The 25,210-nt window shown below is 42.3% G+C and overlaps 1 protein-coding gene across 4 annotated transcripts in view; it reads right to left on the reverse strand.

The window, feature by feature from the left end:
• Positions 1–25,210, reverse strand: part of LOC140197950 (von Willebrand factor D and EGF domain-containing protein) — a 332,457-nt gene that overhangs the window by 42,508 nt on the left and 264,739 nt on the right. For all 4 annotated transcript variants that reach the window (XM_072258606.1, XM_072258607.1, XM_072258608.1 and 1 more), the window contains 2 exons: positions 13,089–13,253; positions 2,682–3,218 (listed from right to left, as the gene is read on the reverse strand). In XM_072258606.1, the coding sequence (XP_072114707.1) occupies positions 2,682–3,218; positions 13,089–13,253 (702 nt within the window). The remainder of the gene's footprint in view (positions 1–2,681; positions 3,219–13,088; positions 13,254–25,210) is intronic.

Here is a 25,210-nt window from a genome sequence, read left to right on the forward strand (position 1 = left end):
GGTTTCTGTAAAGGTAAATGTTGCCTGACAAATCTGTTTAGAGTTCTTTGTGGAAGTAACAAGCTGGGTAGACAAAGGAGAGGAAGTGGATGTCATTTACTTGGATCTTCAGAAGGTGCTTACTAAGGTGCCATACATGAGGCTGCTTAACAACATAAAATCCTATGGCGTTATAGGAAAGATACTGGCATAGATAGCAGAATGGCTGACAGGCAGGAGGCAGTGAGTGGGAAAAAAGGGGGTCCTTTCTGGTTGGCTACTGATGTTCCTCAGGGCTCAGTGTTGGAACCGTTGCTTTTCACATTGTTTGTCAATGACTTAGATAGTGGAATTGATGGCTTTGCGGCAAAGTTTGTGGATTATATGAAGTTAGGGGGATGGGTAGGTAGTGCTGAAGAAGCAATGCGGTTGTAGCAGGACTTAGACAAGTTGAAAGAATGGGCAAAAAAGTCGCAGATAGAATACAGTGTTGGAAAATGTATAATAATGAATTTTGGTAAAAGAAACTATAGTGCAGACTATTATCTAAATAGGGAGAAAATTCAAACATCAGAGGTGCAAAGAGACTTCGGAGTCCTCATGCAAGACAGCAAGAAGATTAATTTACACGTTGAGTCTGTGGTAAAGAAGGCAAATGCAATGTTGGCATTTATTTCAGGGGAATAGAATATAAAGGCAAGGAGATAATGCTAAGGCTTTATAAGACACTAGTCAGGCCACACTTGGAGAACCGTCAACAATTTGGGTCCCATATCTCAGAAGGGATGTGTTGTCATTGGAGAGGGTCCAGAAGATCTACACGAGGATGATTCTGGGAATGAAGAGATTAACATATGATTAACATTGGTAGCTTTGGGCCTGTACTCACTGGAATTTAGAAGAATGTGCAGGGATCCCATTGAAAGCGACCAAATGTTGAAAGGATTAGATAAGGTGGATGTGGAGAGGATGTTTCCTATGGTGGGGGTATTCAGAAATAAAGAGCACAGTTTCAAAATTGAGGGGCACCCTTTTAGAACAGACACAAGGAAGAATATTTTAGCCAGGGAGTAGTGAATCTGTGGAATGCCCTGTCACAAACTGCAGTGGAGGTCAAGTCCATCGATATATTTAAAGCAGAAGCTGATAGTTTCCTGACTGGTCAGGGCATCAATGGATATGGAAAGAAGGCAGGTGTACAGGGTTGAGTGGGATCCAGGATTAGCCATGACAGAATGGGAAGATTCCATGAGCTGAATGGCCTAATTCTGCTCCTGTATCTTATGGACTTACGGTCTAAATACCCAAGGATCAGTTCATGGCCCTTAGTTATTTACAATTTATATTAATGGTATATTGATCTTTAATGCAAGAAAGCTGCAGCTTAGAAATAAGGAACTTCGATGGCAATTGTACATGGTATTGGGGAGGCTACATCTGGAGTACCATGTGGAATTGTGGTCTCCTTATATAAGAAGGAATTCCTTAACAAATGCCTGAAATGAGAGTGTAACCCTATTATGAGCAATTACCTATTTTTTTTGGACTTTAGAAAAGTGAAGGGTGATCTTAATGAAACACATATAGTCACATCCTTAGAGGACATGGCAAGGTAAATTCTAAAATGTTTTCTCAGTCGGAAAATCTCAAACTAGGGGACATCATTACAAGATGAGGGGATAATCATTTAAATTGAGGTGCTTAGAATCAGCTTCTCAAAACAAAAGTGGTGAATCTCTGGAACTCTATACCCCAAAGTTGTACGGAGGCTTGATATTTGTGGTTTAAAAGGGAAATAAGTAGATTTTTTGCGCAAGATTGAAAGGTCTGTGGAAGTGGAACAGAGGGTACATTAACAGTGATCATATTGTCAGTGTACTTCTGTTCCTATTTGATAATGTTCTTAAAGTGGAAGAATGAAGAAAGATGAGACCAAAAGCATAGTTATTGAGAAAAGCACTGAATGGTGTTTGAAGGCACAGTTGCTGAAAGAGGAAATTGAGAAAGAAACCATGAGTGAAATTGCTAGAAAGCAGTGTGAAGCAAATTGAGCAGAGGCATATAACTGAAGATGATCAGATGATTCATCTTCAGGCATTAGTTTTAAATATGCATGGTAACATTGTCTGCCCTCCTTATATCTAATTCCACTGAAGTCAATATCAGAAAGGACAACCAAAGTTATATCTCCCTTACAGATGTTTTCTTCATTCACGGAATATGGATGTTGCCAATAAAGCCGGCATATTTAGTCTGGCCCAAAATCAAAGAGGGAGTTATTAATTTCAAACCTATTACTCGTACTGGAGTTACACATATGCTAGACTGGATAGAGTCACTTATTTCCCTCTTCAAAGACCATTAATTAAATAAATGTCTTTTAATAACAATCCTGTAGCTTCATAGATATCAATACTGAGACAAGTTAACCTTTTCTTTTACTGAAAAAAAAAACAATTTCTTCAATTAAATGAATTTTAAGTAGCCCAGCTAACATGGAGAAATTAAGATTCAGTTACTGGATCAATGGCCCAGAATATCGGTCACTGCACCCATCGTGTTATTGTAACTTGCTGGCAAAGGGTGAGTTTCTGACCCTATCTATGGCTATTACTCTATAAAATTAGCTTTACAATTTATACTTTCATTAAAATTGTGATCCATACAGACGCTTTCTGCAAACATTGCACTGACTGTATTACCTTTACATGTTACACCATCACCAGTGTATCCGAAAGGACATCGGCCACATTTAAAGCCTCCAGGCTGCGTGGGCTCACAAGGGACTCCATTAAAACAAGGCATGTCAGCACAGGTGACCTTTGTTTCCCTAGGAACCAACTCATTAGCGAAGCGAGTAATGGAAACAGCTTGAGAGGCAGTTACAGCCCGCAGTGCTGAAGTGGCAGGCCGCCCAAAAATGACTGTCCTTTGAAGAGGTTTGGGGTGAACAGCCAGCTGAGATACAGTTCTAGAGCTCATGGCAGCTGTGCCAGTGACAGCAGTACCAGTGTCCTGTGACAAGGAGGCAATGGAAGGAGAGAAACTCAGTGCTGCATAGGGATTATCCGTCTTGAGAATTGGAGGTGGTTTGGCTTTTGTAACTGCTTTTTCCATTGTTGCTCTGCCAGACATGGCAAAACGCCCGAGCGTAGTTTTCTGGTTACCACCTGGCAGGTTGCTTGGTCTTCTGGTGGGGCCCCAACGTTGATGAAGTTTTGATGCAACATGTGGGGAAACTAGAGGAACAGGGACAAAGTTAAGGTCATGAATATTTGTAGAAATGTTCTGAAGTCTTCACAATTAACATTTCATCTATTGACTATGTAGTAGATTGCCTTCACAATAAAGTTTCAATTGTTTAACACTGAGTTTTAGAAGCCTTATCAATATCATGTACAGATGTAAAGATACTCATTTCTAAATAACTGTTATAAAATATATATTTAATATTGGAAATACTGCTTGTGAAAATTTCAACCCCCGGTTACCAAACATCTCAAAAGAACTCATCAAACCCTCTATGTTCACTATCTCCTTCTGCCTGCCTATCCTGTTATCCATAACTCCTGTAAGGGGTTTCTTCTTTTATGTTACTGTGTAGGCTAATTAAAATGGCTTCTTTGTTATGTTAACTGCTGAGAAAGTTCTCTCGCTAGCAGCTTGTTTGGGTTATATTATTGATAAGAGAGAAAAACAAACCAATTGGGATAGATGTAATTCTTTCTCGTGTATCTGTAAGCTATTGTGATGCGCGGGTTTTTGGGCAGAGGGTGTGATGGGGAAAGAGAGAGTGGATGCGATGCTGTGAGCTGGCCGACAGGGCGGACCCCGAGCCAGAGTCTGAGGTCCAGGGTCTTCGACAAGGAGAGGAGATGAAGCCAGTCTCGTGTGGACCATCTGTTTGACTACCGTGGTTCGTCCCAGGCAGTGGGTCGAGGTGGTCACAGGAGTCGAATGATGAAAAGAGGATCGTTACTAGAGCTCCGGCTGTTTGTGCACAAAGAGGTTGAACTTTGATAAGTTTGGTGCTTTTTACTTTCCTTTTATAGTTTATCTCTATTAATTACATAGTTCCAGTTATATCTATAAATTGTAATCATTTAATCGCATATGGTGCATTGTCTGTTATTTGGTGGGGTGGGGTACATCACACAGCATCCACACAAACTTAATTACCCAGTCTGGCAGGGCCGAAGGCTACTTCCGCTAGACGAAAGCGAGTTGAGCGAACCTGAGGCTTACCAGGGGGCTACATTTGGGGGCTCGTCCGGGATTGAATTCAGTGGTGTGCTGCATGATTGCCCTGTTTAAATCAGTGCTGCCGTGTCTCCGTGGGATTGTGGTTAGTAATGTGTGCCTTTGTGGGATTGCTGGTTATTACTGCATGTGTGTTGGTGGTGGGACCAGGGGCTGTCCATACTGTTAGGAGAGAGAGGAAAGAGTGGTCTGATTCGAAAATAGTGTCTGTGAATAAATGTTCCAGCTACGGCAGGCTCCACCTGGATTTTGGGATATTGTCCACCCCTAAAGGGGCAGAGGCGTACGAGACGTGGGTGGAGCGGATCTCTCAGTTGTTAGATGAGTGGCAGTGCTCGGTTGAGGGAGAGCGACAGGGATTGGTTGAAAGTTTGAGTAGGCTGATGGTGTAAGAACTGTCAGGTTCAATTACCCCATAGTGACAGCTGCCAGTTATCTGAAAGAGGCGGAAAAGCTTTCAGTGCATCTTCTCTGGGTAGCTAAATTAGCTAAATTGCTTGCAATGCCGGGGGATCATTTCAGGGGATCAGCCCCTCCGTCAGTAGTTCTGCTGATCAGAGAGGTGTCAGGAAACTTAGTGGAGGCCCAATGGGGGAATGGCCTGAGGTCTCTGGGGGAGCACATTCCCAGCATTGTACCAAGGAACTTCCGAAAGGAAAGGACCCTATTCCTGAAGACCTAGAGGGACCACGCCCCAGTGTGTCGTTACAGATAGATGGAAGCTAAGGAAAGGCCATCCTCGACACCGGGGCACAGGTCAAGTTGTTGTACAGTTCATTTTACAAATGGTGTCTGAAGCATTTACACTTGACAACATTAAGGGCAATGGAGATTTGGGGTACTAGTGCCAGTGATCATCCCGAAGATGATGATTGGTTAGTGAACCTGGAGTTCATGGGGCATTGTCTGTGCACCCAGCGTTTCCAGCTGCTTGTGAGGACGTGTGTAGCAGCCTTGGGCCAGTACCGAATTTAAACGAGGCCCGATTGTGGAGCGGCCTGGGGGAAGTATCTGAGGGTGAGACCCTCTTAGTAGATGCTCCAAAATACCATGAGGGAGGGGAGTTGACCGCTGAAGACACCTCGGTGAGAGACAGGTCGTGGCGACTGGACCCTGTAGCCATGGAAGATGTAGGCAGCGTGTGTGTGGATTATAGGACTCTGAACAGGCACACTGTCATTGACCAGAATACGGCCCTGAGGGCCGAAGATGCTATGGTCTGTTTGTATGGTGCAACATGGTTTAATGTGCTGGATCTGAGGAGTGGATGTTGCCAGATCCCGATGAGTGACGCCAACGAGGAGAAGATGCCCATTATAGGTTCCCTTGAGTTCTTTTGATCCAAAAAGATGCCACAGGGTATATCCAGAGCCCCTGCAAACTTCCTGCGGGGCATGAGGAAGACCAGGGGAATGTGGAGGTGGAGGTGTTTGGAGTTTTGGTATATGTGGATAATCGCCTAGGGTTTGGATTTGCCTTGGGGGACGATGATGTGAGGCGAGTGCTGGAGCCTGGGACAACCACTGAAGACTTGGAGTTTACGCTCGTCAAAGTGGAGACGGAGAAACGGAATTCCGAGCTGAAACTGTGGTCATGTACTGATGAATTAATCTAGAGAGACGAATCAATGTCCAACCTTTGAAAGGATCAGCAGAAACTCAAGACATCGATCCAGAACAGATTGGAAGAAGCTGGTGGTGTAATTGCGTCCCCGATGGAGATAGACACGAAGCGCGAGTCAGAACTGCTGAGACTGTGGTGAGAGTTGGAGGAGTCAGAGAAGAAGCTGACGTCTCAATTGCAGGAGGCTGAAGAGGTTGCAGAGGCAGCCCAGGCTAATTGCTTCAGTTTGGAGAAAATCAAACAGCAGCTACCCATCAAGGGAATGAGGAAGAATACGGATTCGAAGGATGATGTGCTGGATGTGTGGTACATGCTGCCTTTCGCTAACTTCCCCTTGATTGAGGAAGAGGCTTTTGGGCCTTTCCTCACTGAGTCAAGTGTAGTGGGGAGGGCTAGCTGTGGGCAGCCTGGGTTAGAGCAGGACCCGTAAGGAAAAGAAGTGGGGCCCCGGACACGGGACAGGGGGCACCGAGTTGCAGTGGAGGCATGAGTGAGAGATTGAGAGAGGAGTTGGCAAGCAGACCCGAGGTATCCCCAGTAGTGTCCGAGCCTGAAGAGTTTAGGTGAGGGGGTACAGAGGTCTCGGAGGATTAAGAATCTCCCAGATAAGTTGGCCTATGTAGCACCCGTGGGTCCGGGCGTAAGGTCCACTGTTTGGGGAGCAATGTCACTGTGTGTACCTGGATTGGGTTTTTGTGTCTGCAGGAATGGTTGGCAAGTTACTTAGAAGTCATGAGGACATGACATTATTTGGTGAGGGGAGAGCATAAGGGGTTTCTTCTTTTATGTTACTGCGTAGGCTATTAAAATGGCTTCTTTGTTATGTTAACTGCTGAGAAAGTTCTCTCATCAGCAGCTTGTTTGGGTTATATTATTGATAAGAGAGAAAAACAAACCAATTGGGATAGATGTTATTCTTTCTCGTGTGTCTGTAAGCTATTGTGATGCGCGGGTTTTTGGGCAGAAGGCACAATGGGGAGAGAGAGAGTGGACACGATGCTGTGAGCTGGCCGACGGGGCGGACCCCGAGCCAGAGTCTGAGGTCCAGGGTCTACGACGAGGAGAGGAGACGAAGACAGACTCATGTGGAGCATCTGGACGACCACCGTGGTTGGTCCCAGGCGGCGGGTCGAGGTGGTCAGAGGGGATCGAATGGTGAAAAGAGGACCGTTACTAGAGCTCCAACTGTTTGTGCACAAAGAGGTTGAACTTTGATAAGTTTGGTGCCTTTTACTTTCCTTTTATGTTTTATCTCTATTAATTACATAGTTCCAGTAATATCTATAAATTGTAATCATTTAATCGTATATGGTGTATTGTCTGTTATTTGGCGGGGTTGGGTAAATGACACAGCATCCACTCAAACTTAGTTACCTGGTTTGGTGGGGCCTAAGGCTGCTTCTGCTAGACGAAAGCGAGTTGAGCGAAACTGAGGCTTACCAGGGGCTACATTCCGTTATGCCTTTAGCCATTGTGTGCAGATCTGTATTGACGTCTGTCTAGAGCAAGAGTTCCCATGGACCCTCCCATTAACTGAGGAGCCCATGGAGCCTGGGTTGGGAAGCTCCTGTCCAGAGTGAGATTGAGGATAGCTGATACCAAGTAATGGATATTATTCCTGAGTTGCACAACTGAATCTGTGCACACAATGCATTGTTTTCTTTAGGAAAATTATAGGCTGCACCTGCGCAAGTTTCCCATATACTTCTCTTCTGCACAGAAATATTTAACTTTGTATAAACTTGTGAACAATGAAAGAATATAATTATAAAACAGCTTTAAATAGGGAAAGATCTTCATCCTAACTGAACACCGAGCCGCAATACTTCCAATAACCCTGAAGCCCATTTTTTGGCCAGACACGTTAGGGTTATACGGAAGATTGTTGAAAATAACAGAATACAAGATTAATATAGTTCACAGTTGTCAGTCCTGCAGAGTATTCCAAACTTAAGTATGGCAGTGTCATCTGAAGTCACTCTGTCAAATAAATCATTGAGTGCACAGTGACAATAGTCTGTCAGTTCATGAGTTGAGCTCAGGATTGGGAATGTGCCTGGATTCATGGTAGTTAGCTTAATGCATAACAACCAATTTAACTTACCAAAATAATAACTTATTTCAAGAGCACAGGGAAATAAATAATAAAAACAATCACAATTTCTACCAGTATAAACAAGTAAGGGGTTTCTTCTTTTATGTTACTGCTAAGGCTAATAAAATGGCCTCTTTGTCATGTTATAATAAAATGGCTTCTCTGTACTGTTAACTGCTGAGACAGTGGTTCTCTATAGCAGCATGTTTGGGTTATAGTTACTGATAATGAGAATTGTATTCATTTGCTAACCAATTGGGATAGATGTTATTCTTTCTTATGTGTCTGTAAGCTATTGTTTACGCGGGCTTTGGGGCAGAAGGTGCGATGGGGACAGAGAGAGGAGACGCGATGCTGTAAGCTGGGCGATGGAACGGACCCCGAGTGGGAGTCCGAGGCCCACGGTCTTCGGCGAGGAGAAGAGACAAGGACAGACTCGTGTGGAGTGTTTGATCGACCACCAAAGGTGGTCCCATTCATGGGTCAGCGGAGTTTGGGGGATATTGACTGGAGGAAGGTGGACCCGGTTCTGTAAGAGCTCCAACGGTGTGTGCACAAACTGGTTAATAATAATGGCGCCTTTTTCTTTTTTTTAGAAACAGTTAAGGAGTTCTTATTTTGCTCCTTTACTATCTACATAGTCAAAGTAAGAGTTATGACATGCAGTCATTTAATTGCATATGGTGTACTGTCTGTTATTTGGTGTGGTGGGGTACATCACACAGCATCTACACAAATTTGATTACCCGGTTTGGCAGGGCCGAAGGCTGCTCCTCCTAGACAAAGCAAGCTGAGCGAGCCCGAGGCTTACCAGGAAGCTACAAACAGGATACTTTCTACATATAAGCACATTAAGTGGAGCTGGTTATGTAACCCGCTCATCGTGGCTCGGAGCAAACTAGGCTCATTAGCTAACTCTGGCTAACAACCATGTGACTCAGCATTGCAAGGCCACCTCCGATAAACAACACAAGCCTTGCGTCGGTCTGATTCGGATTCAACCAAACAGGAAAATTAGAACGTTCCGATAACGGAACGGAAATCATGGTGAATGCTGTGTGAATATTGCCCCCTGCAAAGTTATTATTCACCAGGAAATAATGGAACTTACAATGGCATAAACTTAAAGTGGAAGTATATTTACAGGTATTTCAACTTTAACAAACAGTTAACAGAAAAAGAAAAGGGCCTATTACAGTTAAACCAGTTTAAATGTGCACATAACCATTGGATTCATTTCTGGGTAGTTGAGTGCTTCGCTTTAATTACTCACATGCTGAACCCACGTTCTGCGTGAAAGACTCCAGCCACAGTTCGAACTTCCCTCCAAGACCATCTCGAGTGACCTCACCTGGCTAACAAAGTATTGGCACTTCCACTTTGGAGCCATTCATCTGCAGACAGCACTTCTTACAACAGGGTCTCTCCTTCGGGGGGTGGGGGGGAGGGGGGGGGTTCTATCAACATCTTCTCTTGTGCTCTTCTCCACACCTCCTCCTTCCTCCAACCCTTGCCAACAAAAACCTAAATCCAACCGACTGTCTCCTAGAAATCTGACGCCACCAAGCTCTCTCAAATGCTCCATGGCATCCCACTGGACAGACTGTTATCAAAATGAGGCCGAATGGTTGACGCAACATTCCTAAACTGAGCAAATGACTCCTTATCTTCGCAGAAATCAAAATACTGAACTGTGAAGCTTAAGTAACCGTACACACTGCGTTTTACAGAAAAGCTGCAAAAAAAAAACACTTAACAGCACTGTGACTGTGTCGCCACCCACAGCTCTAACCTGCTAATTAAATTTGCCGACGACTTTACATTGATTGGCCTTGTCTCAAGCAATAACAAGGTGACCTACAGGGAAGAAGTCATCTCTCTGACACAGTGGTGTCAAGAAACAACCTCTCCCTCAATGTCACAAAATCAAAGGAGCTGGTTGTGGATTACAGGAGGGATGGAGGCAGGGTAGCCCCTATTGACATCAATGGATCTGTAGTTGAGAGAGCACACAGCCTTAAGTTCCTCAGCATCCACATCACTGAGGACCTCACGTGGTCTGTACACACCAGCTGTGTTGTGAAAAAGGCACAACAGCACCTCTTTCACCTCAGACGGTTGAAGAAGTTTGGTATGGGCCCCAAATCCTAAGAACTTCTGACAGGTGCACAATTGAGAGCATCCTGACTGACTGCATCACTGCCTGGTATGGGAACTGTACCTCTTTCAATCGCAGGACTCTGCAGAGAGTGGTGCGGACAGCCCAATGCATCTGTAGTTGTAAACTTCCCATTATTCAGGACATTTACAAAGACAGGTGTGTAAAAAGGACTCGCAGGATCATTGGAGACCCGAGTCACCCTAACCACAAACTGTTCCATCTGCTACCATCCGGGAAGCGATACCACAGCATAAAAGCCAGGACCAACAGGCTTCAGGACAGCTTCTTCCACCAGGACATCAGACTGATTAACTCACACTGATTTGAGTGTATTCTATGTTACATTGACTGTTTTATTTATTGTAAATAATTATAAATTACTATGATTGCACATTGCACATTTAGATGGAAACGTAACATAAAGATTATTACTCCTCATTTATGTGAACGATGTAAGAAATAAAGTCAATTCAATTAAATTCAATTCACAACAGTAGCATTACAATAAAACATATTCTTAGCCAGGGCATTGCAGTTATGTATAGATTACACGCGTAAGATCCTTTTCTATTTCATATAGCAATACTGTAACTAGGTTAGATTGACAAGGCAATCACACTCTGACTGGGGAAAATGCTGTTACTCAATGCAGCTATTAATCAGTCATCGCTGCTTCACGTGTAGTGAGTTTTTTCATGTTAACTCCAACTTTGCTCTAATGCTTTGTATGACTTGGCTTTTCAAAGCATTAAAGAACTGAGACAAGGTGATATATTTAGTGCATACACTCTGTTTTCCTTCATGTCATTTACCCACTACCCTGCCTGTGAATTAACTTTGGTGCTATTAGAATGTTTTGATCATGATTTTAATACACTGGTTCATGTAACATTTTGCTGATATTTCATGGTAATAGTTATGTTATATCTTGCCTCCAATTAATCCCCTTCAATTCGACTGACTTATGAGTAGATTTGTTGCTACTTTCACATGTATGGCCATCCTCCACCAGAAGTCAGTGATACAGAGGTTACTAGAACTTTCAAATCTGCTTAAAGTTCAGCTAATTTCCATAAAATAAAGCAGAACATATCACACACAAATCAAAGCTTGACATTTCACATTAGTTAAGTGGGCTTGCTGCTTGAAACATACTAAAGGATTATTTTCAGTGGCTATCGTGGGCTGTGTTATTAATTATTACAGCTCACGAAATTATAATTTCAATGGTATGTTTTGCAATTTCATTTCAATATATTGAACAAAGTTTCTTCAATTTTACATCAAAGAAAAAAAAACCTTAAACCCTAGAGCTTTCATTAAAAAGATCTGTAGCATTTGTGCCACTTATGTTTTGTTAAAGATTGTTAGTTTCTTTGAAATAATCCACTCTGTCCTTAAGAAAACACTTCAGATATTTTTAAATACGTAAGATCAATATTAATCAAGAGGATGCAAAGAATGGGGGAAAAAACCAAACTCCAAAATCAACATAGAGATAGTAAGGGCTATTTCTTGAGCTATAGACATGACATTGAGAAATAGGAGGGAAAAAGGGGTAGCTCCAGAAATGTGATTGGTGCTGGAATTCCACCAGAAGTAATACAATTCAGCCCAGGATTTGATTAAGGAGTTGAATTCAGAAATACAGGTGCAACACCCACAATTATTTAAAAACATTATCATTTTCTGCTAAAACAGTTATTTAACCCAATGGTATTTAATTGGAGAGAACTCAGTTTAGAATAACTAAAAACTCAAGCAGCCTTTTTCATCAGCAGATCATTCAAAGCTAATTTTAATGTAATGGAAGTAAATCATTGCATGACAATAAATTTTATTGATAACAATAGGGAAAAAAGAATAGGTAGCCTACAGAAACAAGAAAAATAGATCAATTTACCACAGTGTGACTTCAAGATGCAGATGGGAAGCACCTGGAAACAATTTGTTATGAAATATCTTCAACAGGTCCATTGATTTTCAGGGTCATGATTTTACAATGGCATTTTCATTCAAAATGCCTACGTTATAAAGTATCATTACTAATTGCTTTATCTGCATTATGGATTTATGAATCTGGATTGTTCAGACTCTGGATATCTTTCTATGTACCAGTTAATCTACATTAACTCTTAACTATTTTTAACTGAAGGTTGTGGGTATTACTGACAAGACAGCCACTTAATGATAGTTCCCAGATTTCCTTTAAAGAACAGTGGGAGTTTACTCTTTTCATCAGGCAACAATGAAATATAGATTTGTGTTTAGATATTGGATCAGACCAGATCCTGATTTAATTTTAATATTTATTAACTTAAAAAATAGGAAACTTTGATAGCTAATTACTTTTGGAGAGTTCCACTGTAGTGAAATCTAGCCTATTCAAAATATACTCAGATTTCTTGATTATGATAATCTGATACATTAAACAAATAACATATTCCTGGTTAGAAAGGAAAACATTTTATATATTGGAATTTTGATTAAAAAGTGAAAATGCTGAAATAGATCTGAAGCAGAATTAAGCTATTCGGCCCACTAAGTTGACTCTGCCATTCCATCACGGCTGATTTATTATCCTTCTCAATCCCATTCTCCTGCCTTCTCCCTGTAACTTTTGACAATCTTACTAATCAAGAGCCTGTTAGACTTTGTTTTAAATGTACCCAATGACTTGGCCTCCACAGCCAGCTGTGGCAATGAATTCCAGATTCAGGAGGTGATGTGGCATCCTGAGAGAGATTGAAATAAGAGTTACTGTTTCAAGTTGATCAGGTCAACCTAGAACATCTTCTTATTGTCTTATTAAAAAAACAAAGTAACAATGTTTTAGGATTAGGATAACCAAATGAATTAGCTGCAGCACATGTATTTCGATTACAAAAACAGTATCTTGGTAAGCGTACTGGCCTGCACTTATTCTGCATTCATGGTTTCATGCTTTTTTGGTGCTAAAATATAACTCACCAAATCGTGGAATCTTCATGCATGTCTTCCCAGTGCCAAAGAATCCTACAGGACAACGGCCACATAGAAAGCCAACATTAGGTGGTTTTCGATCAAAACACTGAACTCCTGGGAAGCAGGGTTTATTTGCACAAGTAATTGTGCTCCGTGGAACAGTGGTTAAACCTGTATATAAAAACACAGAAGGCTGGCTCAGAATTAAGAACAGCTCATTAAGTGGAAATGCATTAGTAACCAAGCCGAAAAATATACAGTACAAACAACAGGGTTAATTTTTTTTTGAAAAAGCTTCTATTTGTTACTTTTGAATGGAAAAACTTTTTCACCCAGCATTACAAATTTACTTTAGCATTTTAACTAGCGTCTGTCTATTGAGACAATAATGGAAAATATAATTTAGAACAGGGGTCCCCAACCTTTTTTACACCGCAGACCGGTTTAATATTGACAATATTCTTGCCGACTGGCTGACCGGAGGTGGCGGGGTGGTGTTCAAGTAGGGTTAAACTCACCTCAACACGTCTTTTACAGTGAGGGTTGCCAACTTTCTCACTCCCAAATAAGGGACAAAAGTAGCAGTCAAATACGGGACACTTGTGTTTACCCTGAGAAAGACTACTGTGACCATGAAGCCTGGGCAGGGCACCTGTGTGTGCATGTGTGACGTGTGCATGCGTGTACATGCTGATTTTTTTCTACAAGTCGGTTTTGGTTTAATCTTCCTGATTCTGTTAAGTGAAACTACACTGTACGTACATTATTTCTACTTTATATAGGCTGTGTATTTATCATATCATTCCTGCTTTTACTATATGTTAATGTTATTTTAGGTTTTATATGTTACTTGGTATGATTTGGTAGTTTATTTTTTGGGTCTGGGAACGCTCAAAATTTTCTCATATAAATTAATGGCAATTGCTTCTTTGCTTTACGCCATTTCCGCTTACAAATGGTTCCATAGGAATGCTCTACCTTAGCGGGGGAAATACAGGACAAGGGCAGTCCCATATGTGACAAACCAATTTAGCCCAATATACAGGATGTCCCGGCAAATACGGGACAGTTGGCAACCCTATGTTCAAGCTTAGAAGTGCGTGACAGAGAATGAGGAAAGGTGCAGCTGACTCATATCGTTCCCTTGCGGCCTGGTAGCACATGCTTTGCAGCCCAGTACCTGTCCGCGGCCTGGTGGCTGGGGACCACTGATCTAGAAAACAGTAGTTCCCTACAATGAAGTCTATTGAGTGTTCAATAACAATGTCATACTAGTTAAAATCTTCATGACTTTTACTATCTCTTATTCTCTTCAGTTCCTTGCTATTTGCTGTTCCTTGAATGATATCAATCTGCAATTGCTCACATGCAATTGACATTTAGGAGGTGGAGTGCACATCTGACTTAATGATCAAACAATGGATCTGGTCTATCAGGTCACCCTCTACTGACCTCCATTTATCTAATACACACTGCTCTAAAATCACACCAAATGATAGGCAAACAAGGAATCACCTACCCTTTTTTTCTTTACCATCAATTCAGCTTGCTCAATACACCATCTGTGACTATGAATGTGATTATTTTCCCTCCTACCCCATCGTTATCATCCAAATGCTTAATTTTTCCAAGCAACCACACTTTTATGGTTGTGATCTTCAAAAATTCCTTCCTTGATGCTTGTCTTTGGTGAGTATCACTCCTTTTTCCTCTTCCAACACCTTTGTTGCACTTTTGGTTTCTAAACCTGTACACACCCTCTCTACAACCCTCTGATTCCGCTGAAATGTTATTCCACAAATGCAAAGTAACCTCAAATGAAATTGTCTGTAACTGACTTATATTATCGTACATTCTCACTGCCCTTCATAATTTTTTTAGTATCTTCAGGCCTGCCTGATCTCACAATACTCATCAAATGCCTCTGCTCTGATTTCAAATTCATGATGCTGCTTCTGTAGATTGGCTTCCTTCTTACATGGGAAATCACATCCATACCATAGCTAACAATGTCAATGTATATAACTCTGTCCTCACCCACAACCGTCTGTTGAAATTAAACGACTGGTTTTCAGAAGCACATGAATGCTAGATCTTGTGTTGCCCTTAAGACCTTTATTTGACTTTGTTGGGTCTACGCTCTAAATGATTTGTTTGTAACTATTTTCTAGTTAAAGTTAAAGGTTGATAGTTAAGTTACAGTATAGCAAAGGAAAATTCATTATCTATGGTATATCGCGACATGTGATGACGTCACCTCCGGTTTCGCCACATCTTATGGGTAACCTCCGGTTCGGGAAGGTGTGAAGGTGGGTGCATGCATGCAGCATGATCGTGAAGAGCTCCATTTCTACCCACAAAGAAACATTATAGAAGCAATGCCGTAAGTTCATAAGAATGTATTTGAAGTACAAATATTAATGCGGTTTCTGTTAAGGAAGCGGCGGTTTGGGTGGCGTGCGTGTCGGCTTTTCAATTTCAAACGCGGGATGGGCTCGGGCCCAGCGGCGGTTTGATGCAACCCCCTCACTCCCTATTCGGGGCAGCTGGAGACACTCGCTAAAAGAAGAGAGCGCGTGTGGTCTCCAGAATGAAACAAACACTATATGTTTGTATATTTTTATCAACAGTTTTCACCATGCGATGTTAATGTGGAAGAGTGAACAGTAAATGGTTAACTTTACTACGACTCTGTCTTCATTGGCTCTGGTTTAACTTGGTGTTTAGTCAGAGTTTCAACACACTGCACGAGAACACTACTGATCTATTGCCACTACTTTTCCATGTTGCTAAAATGCATGTTCATGTGTGATCTAAATAAAGATAAAGGCTAAATAAAGGTAAAGGACTGAAGCCATCATATTCAGACTCTGACTACACCCTTTATGTGTCACCAACAGCTATGGTGCTTTCCCTGACTCAAGCCGAGTCAGTTCAATATAGCATTAGCATTCTGTGCAACAGCGAACTGAACATAGGACTTTAATCCACTTTGGCACAAAAGTTGCTTATTTCCATCTCTATTATAGCATCTGTCTTCCTCCTCCTGTCTGCAGTTGAAAATCTCATCTATATTTAGCATTTTCTGTTTTGTTTACCTCAACACTCTCCCAGGTGAAAACATCCCTTTGCATTTCAGCTGTAAATCTTTTACCAATTATTTTCTTCCTATAGTTGTAGAAAAATTTTACACAATTTTTTGGAATCTCAATAACTTTTCCTTCTCATTAAAAGAATAATTCTAAGTTCTGCAAAACTCCAATAATTTAATTCTCAGCCTCAATATCATTCTCAGAGCCACTAGTTCTCATTCTTCAATGCCAGGAAAACTTCCAACGGAGTGGTTTTCTAACCACTCATTTATAAAGATTTCTTCGTCTATGTATTTACAAAGATAACTATCCCTATCCTTTTCCCTCTGCCACTGTTCTGACAAAATGTCTTGTACTTTCCTGACTTATGAGGTTCTTCTGCTTCTTCACCTCTGTTAAAATGATAATACTGACCCTCCATGTTTCCACTTTCAACATGCAACAGTTGACAGCTATCTGAATAAATTATATCTGTCATTTTACCAGTCTTATTATGTCCTTTTGATCTCTGCCAAAGCTTGCACATTATGCTTTTTGTACTCAATGGTGTGAGTATTAAGCAAAGGTCGGCCCCTCTCCTATTCTTTAAACTATGTATCTAACATGCTGTTATCCCTTTAATGCTCCTATTGCTTGCACAATTTGTTTTTTTTTCTCTCTGCGCATTGGGTGGTTGACTGTCCTTTTTAAAAATTTAATGGGTTCTTTTCAAGCTTCCTTGTTTTGCGGCTGCTTGTAAGGAAGTGAATCTCAAAATCGTATAATGCATATACACCATGATAATAAATGTACTTTGAACTCACTGAGTCACAGACTTATACAGTACGGAAACAGGATATTCGGCCCAACTTGCTCATACTAACCATGGTCTATTTTCCAAATTAATTAGTTTTGTAATATTATATCGAGTAACATTGAAAGCCTATACACATATGCACCTATAGCAGAATCTTGCTCAACCTTCCCTATTATTTTGTCAAATAACTTAAGACTAATTTAGTAGTTGTGAAAAACCAACAGTTTTATGAACTTTGTTTTAAATCAACAGTACAGGGTTCAGAATATCAAGCTGTTTATAACACCTTTCAGAAAATGGTCAAAGTATCTCAGCTTGTAATAGAGGAAATAATTTTGCAATAAGTGAAGTGAATCATGTGCAACTCATGCTGAATTAAGAATGATCATGTAGCTTTTAATAAAATTTGGTCTGGTGCCAGGAACTAATGACCAATATAAACCAAGGTTCAATCAGGATGGATTCCATTAGTACATTTATCTGGTCATGGTTACTGTAAGTTAAATGAAAGCATACAAGCATATGAACCAGGACTATGAAATGGCAGTGTGGCTGTTTTTCATTAGCAATCTATTAACCATTTTGCAGCTGCACATATGGAAAGGGATTGCTTCTTGACCACATGTTGTTGATTTATCTAACAAAGCTTGTAGAAATAGCTGCAGCTTGTATACAGAATCATGTAATGACAATGACTGGTGATCAGAATATACCTAATTTTTACCTTAAAATTTCTAACTTGTAATATAAGATAATTTTATATATTTATTAGTATTCAAAAATGAATTATGAAGACAAATTGATAATATAAAGTTAGGAAGAGTATGACTAATATGAGTTGAGATTGGTTTCCAGAAAATCAGCTCTTACACTTAAAACAACCATTCAATTGTCAGGTTGCATACATAACTTGTACTACAAGTGTTTTTGGGTGTACACCAATTAATTGTCCCACCCTTGGGTACCAGTAAAGAGATAGAATCTTATAACTCACAAGTTCTGTGGTTCTGTGTTCATTGTCATTACCTTCTTTTATCCCAAATAATTCAATTTTGCTCATCCTGTAAAGATTCCCATCTCCCAGACAATAATGTCTCCACTTTTCAACAGTGTAAGCAACCATAATGGTTAAGAACAGAAAATGTGGTTGCACCTCTGAAAAGGCATCGCAACTCCACCCTTCTCTATTTTTGTGATCTCCTCCAGCCTTAAAATTATACCAGTGTTCCTCCAGCGTTGGCCAACAACTCATCCCTGTCTACTTGTTCTATCAATGGTAACAGTGCTTTCAGCCACAGTGGGTCTCTAATGAGGGATTTCCTTCCTAAACTTCTCTGCTTCATCTTTAAAACGCTCCTTTAGCCAAACCTTCTGATGAATAACTTGTGTTTTTAATATGACTTGCATTATTATACTCTCATAGAGAATCTTGGGCAACAAAACATGCTACGTAAGTGAAGGTTGATTTTTTAAAAATGTAAATTGTATAATTCAAACACCTTAAATTTAGTGTCTTGGTCCTATAATCATTCTATAATATGTGAAAGCCAGCTCTATTTGTAAAGTGCCTAGTTAACCTATTTTGATTACTCAACATGTAAACTTGATTTCCCACTGTCTCTGGGTTCTGTAGTGTCTGATGAGAGCAATGATGAAATCTAGAGCACATGGTGTGGTTGATCTTTCACCATTTATTCTGGGCTTCTGTATTCTCTCAGTGCATGGGCTGGAGAAGCTCTCAGTGTAACCCTAAATGTTCTTGCACCATCTAAGCCATCATATGTCAGGGGATGTTGTATTTTTTTTAACAAGGCTTGCTCATAGAAGACAGAGGGCCATGGTTGAAGGGCCTTATTCTAGCTGGAGTTCTGTGATTGATGGTGTTCTGCAGGGATCCATACTGGAACCTCTGCTATTTGCGATGTATATAAATGACCTGGATGAAAATGTAGATGGTGGGGCAGGTTAGTAAGTTCGCAGATGATGCCAGGATTGTGGTGTTGTGGATAGCATAGATGACTGGCAAAGAATACAGCGGGATGTAGAGCAGTTGTAGATATGGGCAGAGAAATGGCAGATGGAGCTTAACCTAGACAAATATCAGAGGGAAAATCTGATAGAGATGTCTAAGATTATGGGAGGCATAGATGGATAGAGAGTATCTTTTCCCCAGGTTGAAATATCTGATACAAAAAGCATGCATTTAAGGTGACAGGTTATTAATTGAACATCAATGGTTCTCCCATGGAGAAGGGGAAGAGCACAAAGTTCCTTGGTGTGCACATAACGGATAATTTAACCTGGACTCACAGTACCTCCTCAGTAGTCAAGAAGGCACAGCAGTGTCTATACATTCTGAGGAGATGGAGGTATGCAAAGCTTCCTGTTCCTATTCTAACACCTTTCCAGTGGACCACCATCGAGAGTGTCTGTCTGACTGCATCATTGTGTTGTACAGAAGCTGCAAGGCATTGAACTACAAGAGCCTACAGAGGACAAAAACCACCAAGAGGATCACTGGGGTCTCCCTCCCCTCTATTTGCTGCGTTTACAGAGAGTGTGGCAGATGAAGGGCCCAAGGCATTGTTGAGGATCCCTTCCACCCATCCCATAATCTATTTGACTCGCTACCATCAGGAAAGAGGTACAGAAGCATCAGGACTAGGACTTCCAGCCTGGTAACAGCTTCTTCCCTCAGGCTGTGAGACTAATGAATACCCTGTCACTGACGTCTCATCACGAGACAGCAAGCTGTTTATTGTTTACCTGTGCTGTGCTTTACAACATGCATTTTGAATTATATTTTATTAATTTATTTAAAGTATGTTATTTTGGTTGAAGAGCTGTATGTGATATATGTTGTGTAGGTGCACCATGGTCCAGAGGATCGTTGTTTCATTTGGTTGTATATATGTACGGCAGATGACAATAAAGTTGAAATTGAAGGGTAATTTTAAAGATAAATTGATAGATACTTTATTGATTCCAAAGAAAATTACAATGTCACCGTAGCATTACAAGTGCACAGATACATAAACTTGGGAAGAGAAGAAAGAAAGAATAAAAAAAAAAGTTGCCTTATACAATCTAACAGGAGGGAGTCATCACTTCCCCAGCTATAGATTGACTCATTATAGAGCCTAATGGCCAAGGGTAAGAGTGACCTCATATAGCACTCTTTAGAGCAGCACAGTTGTCATAGTCCATTACGAAAAGTGCTCCTCTGTTCGGCCAAGGTGACATGCCAAGGGTGAGGGTGTTCACAATTGCCAGGATTTTCTGTCGGGTTCTTTGTTCTACCATCGACTCCAGTATGTCCAGTTTGACTCCTATGACAGAGCCAGCCTTTCTGATCAGTTTATTGAGCCTGTTGGCATCACCCGTGTTGATGCCACTGCCCCAGCACACCACCGCATAGAAGATTTTACTGGTGACAACAGACTGGTAGAACCTATGGAAGAGAGGCTTGCATACGCCACAGGACCTCAGTCTCCTCAGGAAGTAGAGGCAACTCTGGGCCTTCTTGTAACAACTTCACTCCCATCTGTCTTCCAGCTGCATGCTCAGGTACATGTAGGTGTGTGAGGGCAAGTTTTTTTTTACACAGAGAGAGGTGCATGCCTGAAATGTGTTGCCTGGTGTGGTGGTAGAGGCAGAAACATTAGAGATGTGTAGATAATCTCATGAATGTGATGAAAATGGAAGGATATTGAAATTGTGCATGAACAGGGGATCAGTTTAGTTGTCCACTTGATGACTAATTTAATTGGTTCGGTGCAGCATTATGGGCCAAAGGGCCCGTTCCTGTGCTTCACTCTTCTGAGGTCTTGACACCATCCTTAAATCTTTTCTTCTATAAACCCAGCAATGACTTTCTGTGACAGAGTTGGAAGTAGAATGCCTGTTTCAGGAGTCTGGTGTGATGTAATATCGTCTGCCCAAAAGAGCTGAATGTGTAGGATGAAGACCCCAGTGTTGGAGATGTTGACCTGGCAGAGGATGCTGGTGCTGATTTTGTTGATTTGATATTGATTCTCTTCCAGTGGAAGAAGGCAACATGTGCCTGGAGGCAGAGGAGGTTGGGCAGGTCCTAAATGAATACTTTGCTTCAGTATTCACAAGTGAAAAGGACCTTGATCAGTGTGAGATCGAAATAGAACAGGCCTGTGTGCTGGACAATGTGAAGATTAAGGAAGAAGAAGAGTTGGATCTTCTTAAAAACATCAAGATTGATAAGTCCCCAGGACCGGACGTGATATACCCCAGGTTGCTGTGGGAAGTGAGAGAAGAGATCGCTGGAGCAGTAGTTATGATCTTTGAATCCTCTTCGGCTGCAGGGGAGGTGCCGGAGGATTGGAGAACGGCAAATGTAGTTCCCTTGTTTAAAAAAGATAATAGGGAGAATCCTGGTAACTATAGACCAGTGAGTCTTACGTCGATGGTTTGCAAACTACTGGAAAGGATTCTTAAGAATAGGATCTATGAGCACTTGGAGAAGTACAGTCTACTCAAGGATAGTCAACATGGCTTTGTGAAGGGAAGGTCGTGCCTCACGAGCCTAATTAAGTTTTTTGAAGAGGTAACAAAAGAAATTGATGAGGGTAATGTGGTCTACAAGGATTTTAGCAAGGCATTTGACAAGGTCCCTCATGAGAGACTCATCCAGAAAGTCATGAGGCATGGGATCAGTGGAACCTTGGCTGTTTGGATAAAAGATTGGCTTAAAGGAAGAAAGCAGAGGGTAGTTGTTGTAATGTGAACATTATTAAAAGTAAGTTAATACTAAATTAGGATAATGGGGGTAGGGGTTTACTCCCGTTCTGTGTGTATATATATATAAATATATAGGTTCTGGATAAAATCGTTCTTTTGGGCATGAAATTGTCGAGTGGTCCTTTCCAAAGTAGAAGAAGTTACCACATATTTTTGGCAATGAAGTGAACATGTCGGTACGTTTCGAACAGGAGCAGCAGTGCCGTTAAGGAGCCTTACGCCCAGATGGCTACGTTTGGGACTATCAGTGAATTTGTGGACGGAACCGAGGACTGGCCGGAGTATGAGGAAAAGTTGGGACACTTTTTCTGTGCTAATGGAATGACTGAGGAGGCTAAAAAAATGCTCTGTTCTCCTGTGTGTGTGGGGTGAAGACTTACAAGCTGGTAAGGAATTTAGCCACACCGCGGAAACCGAGGGACATTCCATACGACCAACTGGTCAAGCTCGTGGGGAACCACTACAATCCGAAACCTTCAGTGATAGTCCAACGGTTTAAATTTCACAGCTGTTTTATGAAGCCAGGTCAGTCTGTGACCAATTTTGTGGCCGAGCTTCGGCAGCTGTCAGAGCATTGTGATTTCGGAGCAGTGTTGGATGACATGCTCCGTGATAGATTGGTATGCGGCATTAATATTGACATTATACAAGTCGCCAGTTAGGGGAAACCCCACCATTGACTTTCAAGAAAGCCCGAGAGATTTCCCAAGGCATGGAGATGGCTGCTCATAATGTCAAGGATATCCAGAAAGGACATGGGGGGTCACAGTCGGCGGCAGTGCACCAAGTCAGGAGGGAGATTGGTAAACAGGCAAAGTGGGTGGAATGTTTCCGGTGTGGAGGGACACACTATGCAAATGATTGCAGATGTAAAGACACTGTCTGCCATGCTTGTAGCAAAAAGGGACACTTAGCTAGAAAGTGCAGAAGTTCAAAGGGTAAGATTAAGCCTGGGCAGGGGAAAGCTCAACAGGCTCAGGCAGCCACACACCACCTAGAAGAAGGAAATGAAGAGGCAGCATGTGCCAACAACATGTTTGCAGTGGAAACAGATGAGGAACCACCTGAACCGTATCGTGCCACAGTCACTGTCAGGGGAAAGGACATTAAGTTTGAGATTGATTCAGGGGCTACTGCTTCAGTTATTAGTGAGGAGGCCAACAGGAGGACCTGGGGGTCCAACCTGCCTCCCATCAGACCATCAAAGCTCAAACTTAGGGCCTATACGGGGCAGCCCATACCTCATTTAGGGGTGTTATATGTGGACATTTCAGCCGGGGGTCAGAAGGCTGAAGCCAGGCTGGTGATAGCTAAGGGCAGGGAGCCCAGTCTTTTGGGCCGCGATTGGCTTCACAAGATCCGGCTCAACTGGCATGAAATAAGTATGCACACATGACGGAGGACATTCTGCAGTGGTATAGTGACTTTTTCAGGGACAGTGAAACTCCATGTCGACCCTGAGGCCACATCACGTTTTTTAAAGCCCAGGTCGGTGCCCAATGCCATGAAAGGCAAAGTCGAGGAGGAGCTGGAACGTTTACAGAGGCTGGGCATTATTGAGCCTGTCCAGTTTTCAAGGTGGGCAGCTCCCATTGTTCCAGTTTTGAAGGCAGACAAAACGGTGAGGATATGTGGGGATTATAAACTTACGGTGAATCAGGTCTCTAGGCTGGAGGAGTACCCATTGCCACGGGTGGATGACCTGTTTGCGACCCTGTCGGGGTAAGCTGTTCACAAAGCTGGACATGAGCCACGCCTACCAACAGCTGCTGCTCGATGAGGATTCAAAGGAGTACATCACAATTAATACACACAATGGATTATTCAAGTACAATCGCTTGGCGTTTGGAGTGGCATCCAGCCCTGCCATTTTCCAAAGGACAATGGACACTTTGCTGCAGGGGATTCCACACGAAGCAGTGTACCTTGATGATATTTTGATCACAGAGGCTACGGAGGTGGAGCATCTGGCTAACTTAGAATGGGTGCTGAAGAGGCTCTCAGACACAGGGCTGTGATTGAAATACAGCAAATGTGTGTTCCTGGCATCGAGTGTGACTTACCTGGGATACAAGATCACAGCTGAGGGGCTTTGCCCTGTGGAGGACAAAGTGCGAGGTATTAAGGTGGCCCCAAGCCCCAAGACCGTCACGGAACTCGGATCATTTCTGGGCATGGTGAATTATTATGGCAAGTTTCTCCCTGATCTCTCAGGGGTTTGGACCCCACTGTATAAGCTGCTTCACAATGGCACTAAGTGGCACTGGGGTGAGGAACAGGAGAAAGTTTTCAAGGAAGTGAACAAACTCCTCCACTCAGCAAAGCTGCTTGTTCACTATGACCCAAACAAGGAGCTCACCCTTGCATGCGATGCCTCATCCTGTGGAGTCAGGGCAGGTCTCTCACATGTAATGGAGGACTGTTCAGAGAGCCTATTGGTTTTGCTTCACATACCCCGACAGCTGCTGAGAAGGGATATTCACAGCTAGACAAAGAAGGTCTGGCCATTGTTTTTGTGGTCAAACTTTTTCATCAGTACCTTTATGGATGTGTGTTTACAATTTATACGGACCATAAACCACTGATGAGCCTGTTCAGTGAGACTAGATGCATCACACCGCTAGCCTCAGCCAGGATACGGCATTGGGCTCTTACATTGTCAGCCTACCAGTATACTATAGTGTACAGAGCAGGTGGGAATAATGCAAACGCCGAGGCACTGAGTCGGCTACCTTTACCTGAGTCACCTGTTACTACATATGTGCCTCCAGAGACTGTGTTTTCATTGGAGAGGCTGTCACAGATGCCTGTAAAGGTGACCCAGATTAAGCAGTGGACAGAGAGGGACCCAGTCCTGTCCCAAGTCAAGACTTTTCTTTTACAAGGTTGGCCCAGTGTCGTGGAAGGAGAGGAACTGAGGCCTTATGCCAAACACAAGATAGAACTGATTCTGCAGGATGGCTGCATTTTCTGGGGGGGGGGGGATGCGAGGGTCATTGTGCCTCCCTCTGGCCGTTCACAGATTGTGGAGGAAATCCATGGGACTCATCCAGGGAGGTCTCGGATGAAAAACCTTGCAAGATCTTTCGTCTGGTGGCCAGGAATGGATCAGGATCTGGAGAACAAGGTACAATCATGCACGCAATGTCAGACTAATCAGAATATGCCACCACCAGCTCCTTTGCATCCATGGGAGTGGCCAGATCACCCCCGATCTAGGCTACATTTGGACTTTGCTGGCCCTTTTATGGGGCAGATATTTCTTGTAGTGGTAGATGAGCATGCTAAATGGAACGAAGCTCACATCATGAGCAACATCACAGCCCCCTCAACCATAGATAAACTCAGGCAAGTGCTTGCAGTCCACGGGTTGCTTGACACTTTGGTCACTGATAATGGCCTGACATTCACCAGTGAGCTGTTCAGTGAGTTCATGCAGCAGAATGGCATTCATCACATTCGGACGG

The sequence above is a fragment of the Mobula birostris genome, chromosome 5 (genome assembly GCF_030028105.1).
Source record: "Mobula birostris isolate sMobBir1 chromosome 5, sMobBir1.hap1, whole genome shotgun sequence".
In the NCBI taxonomy this organism is placed as follows: Eukaryota; Metazoa; Chordata; class Chondrichthyes; order Myliobatiformes; family Myliobatidae; genus Mobula; species Mobula birostris.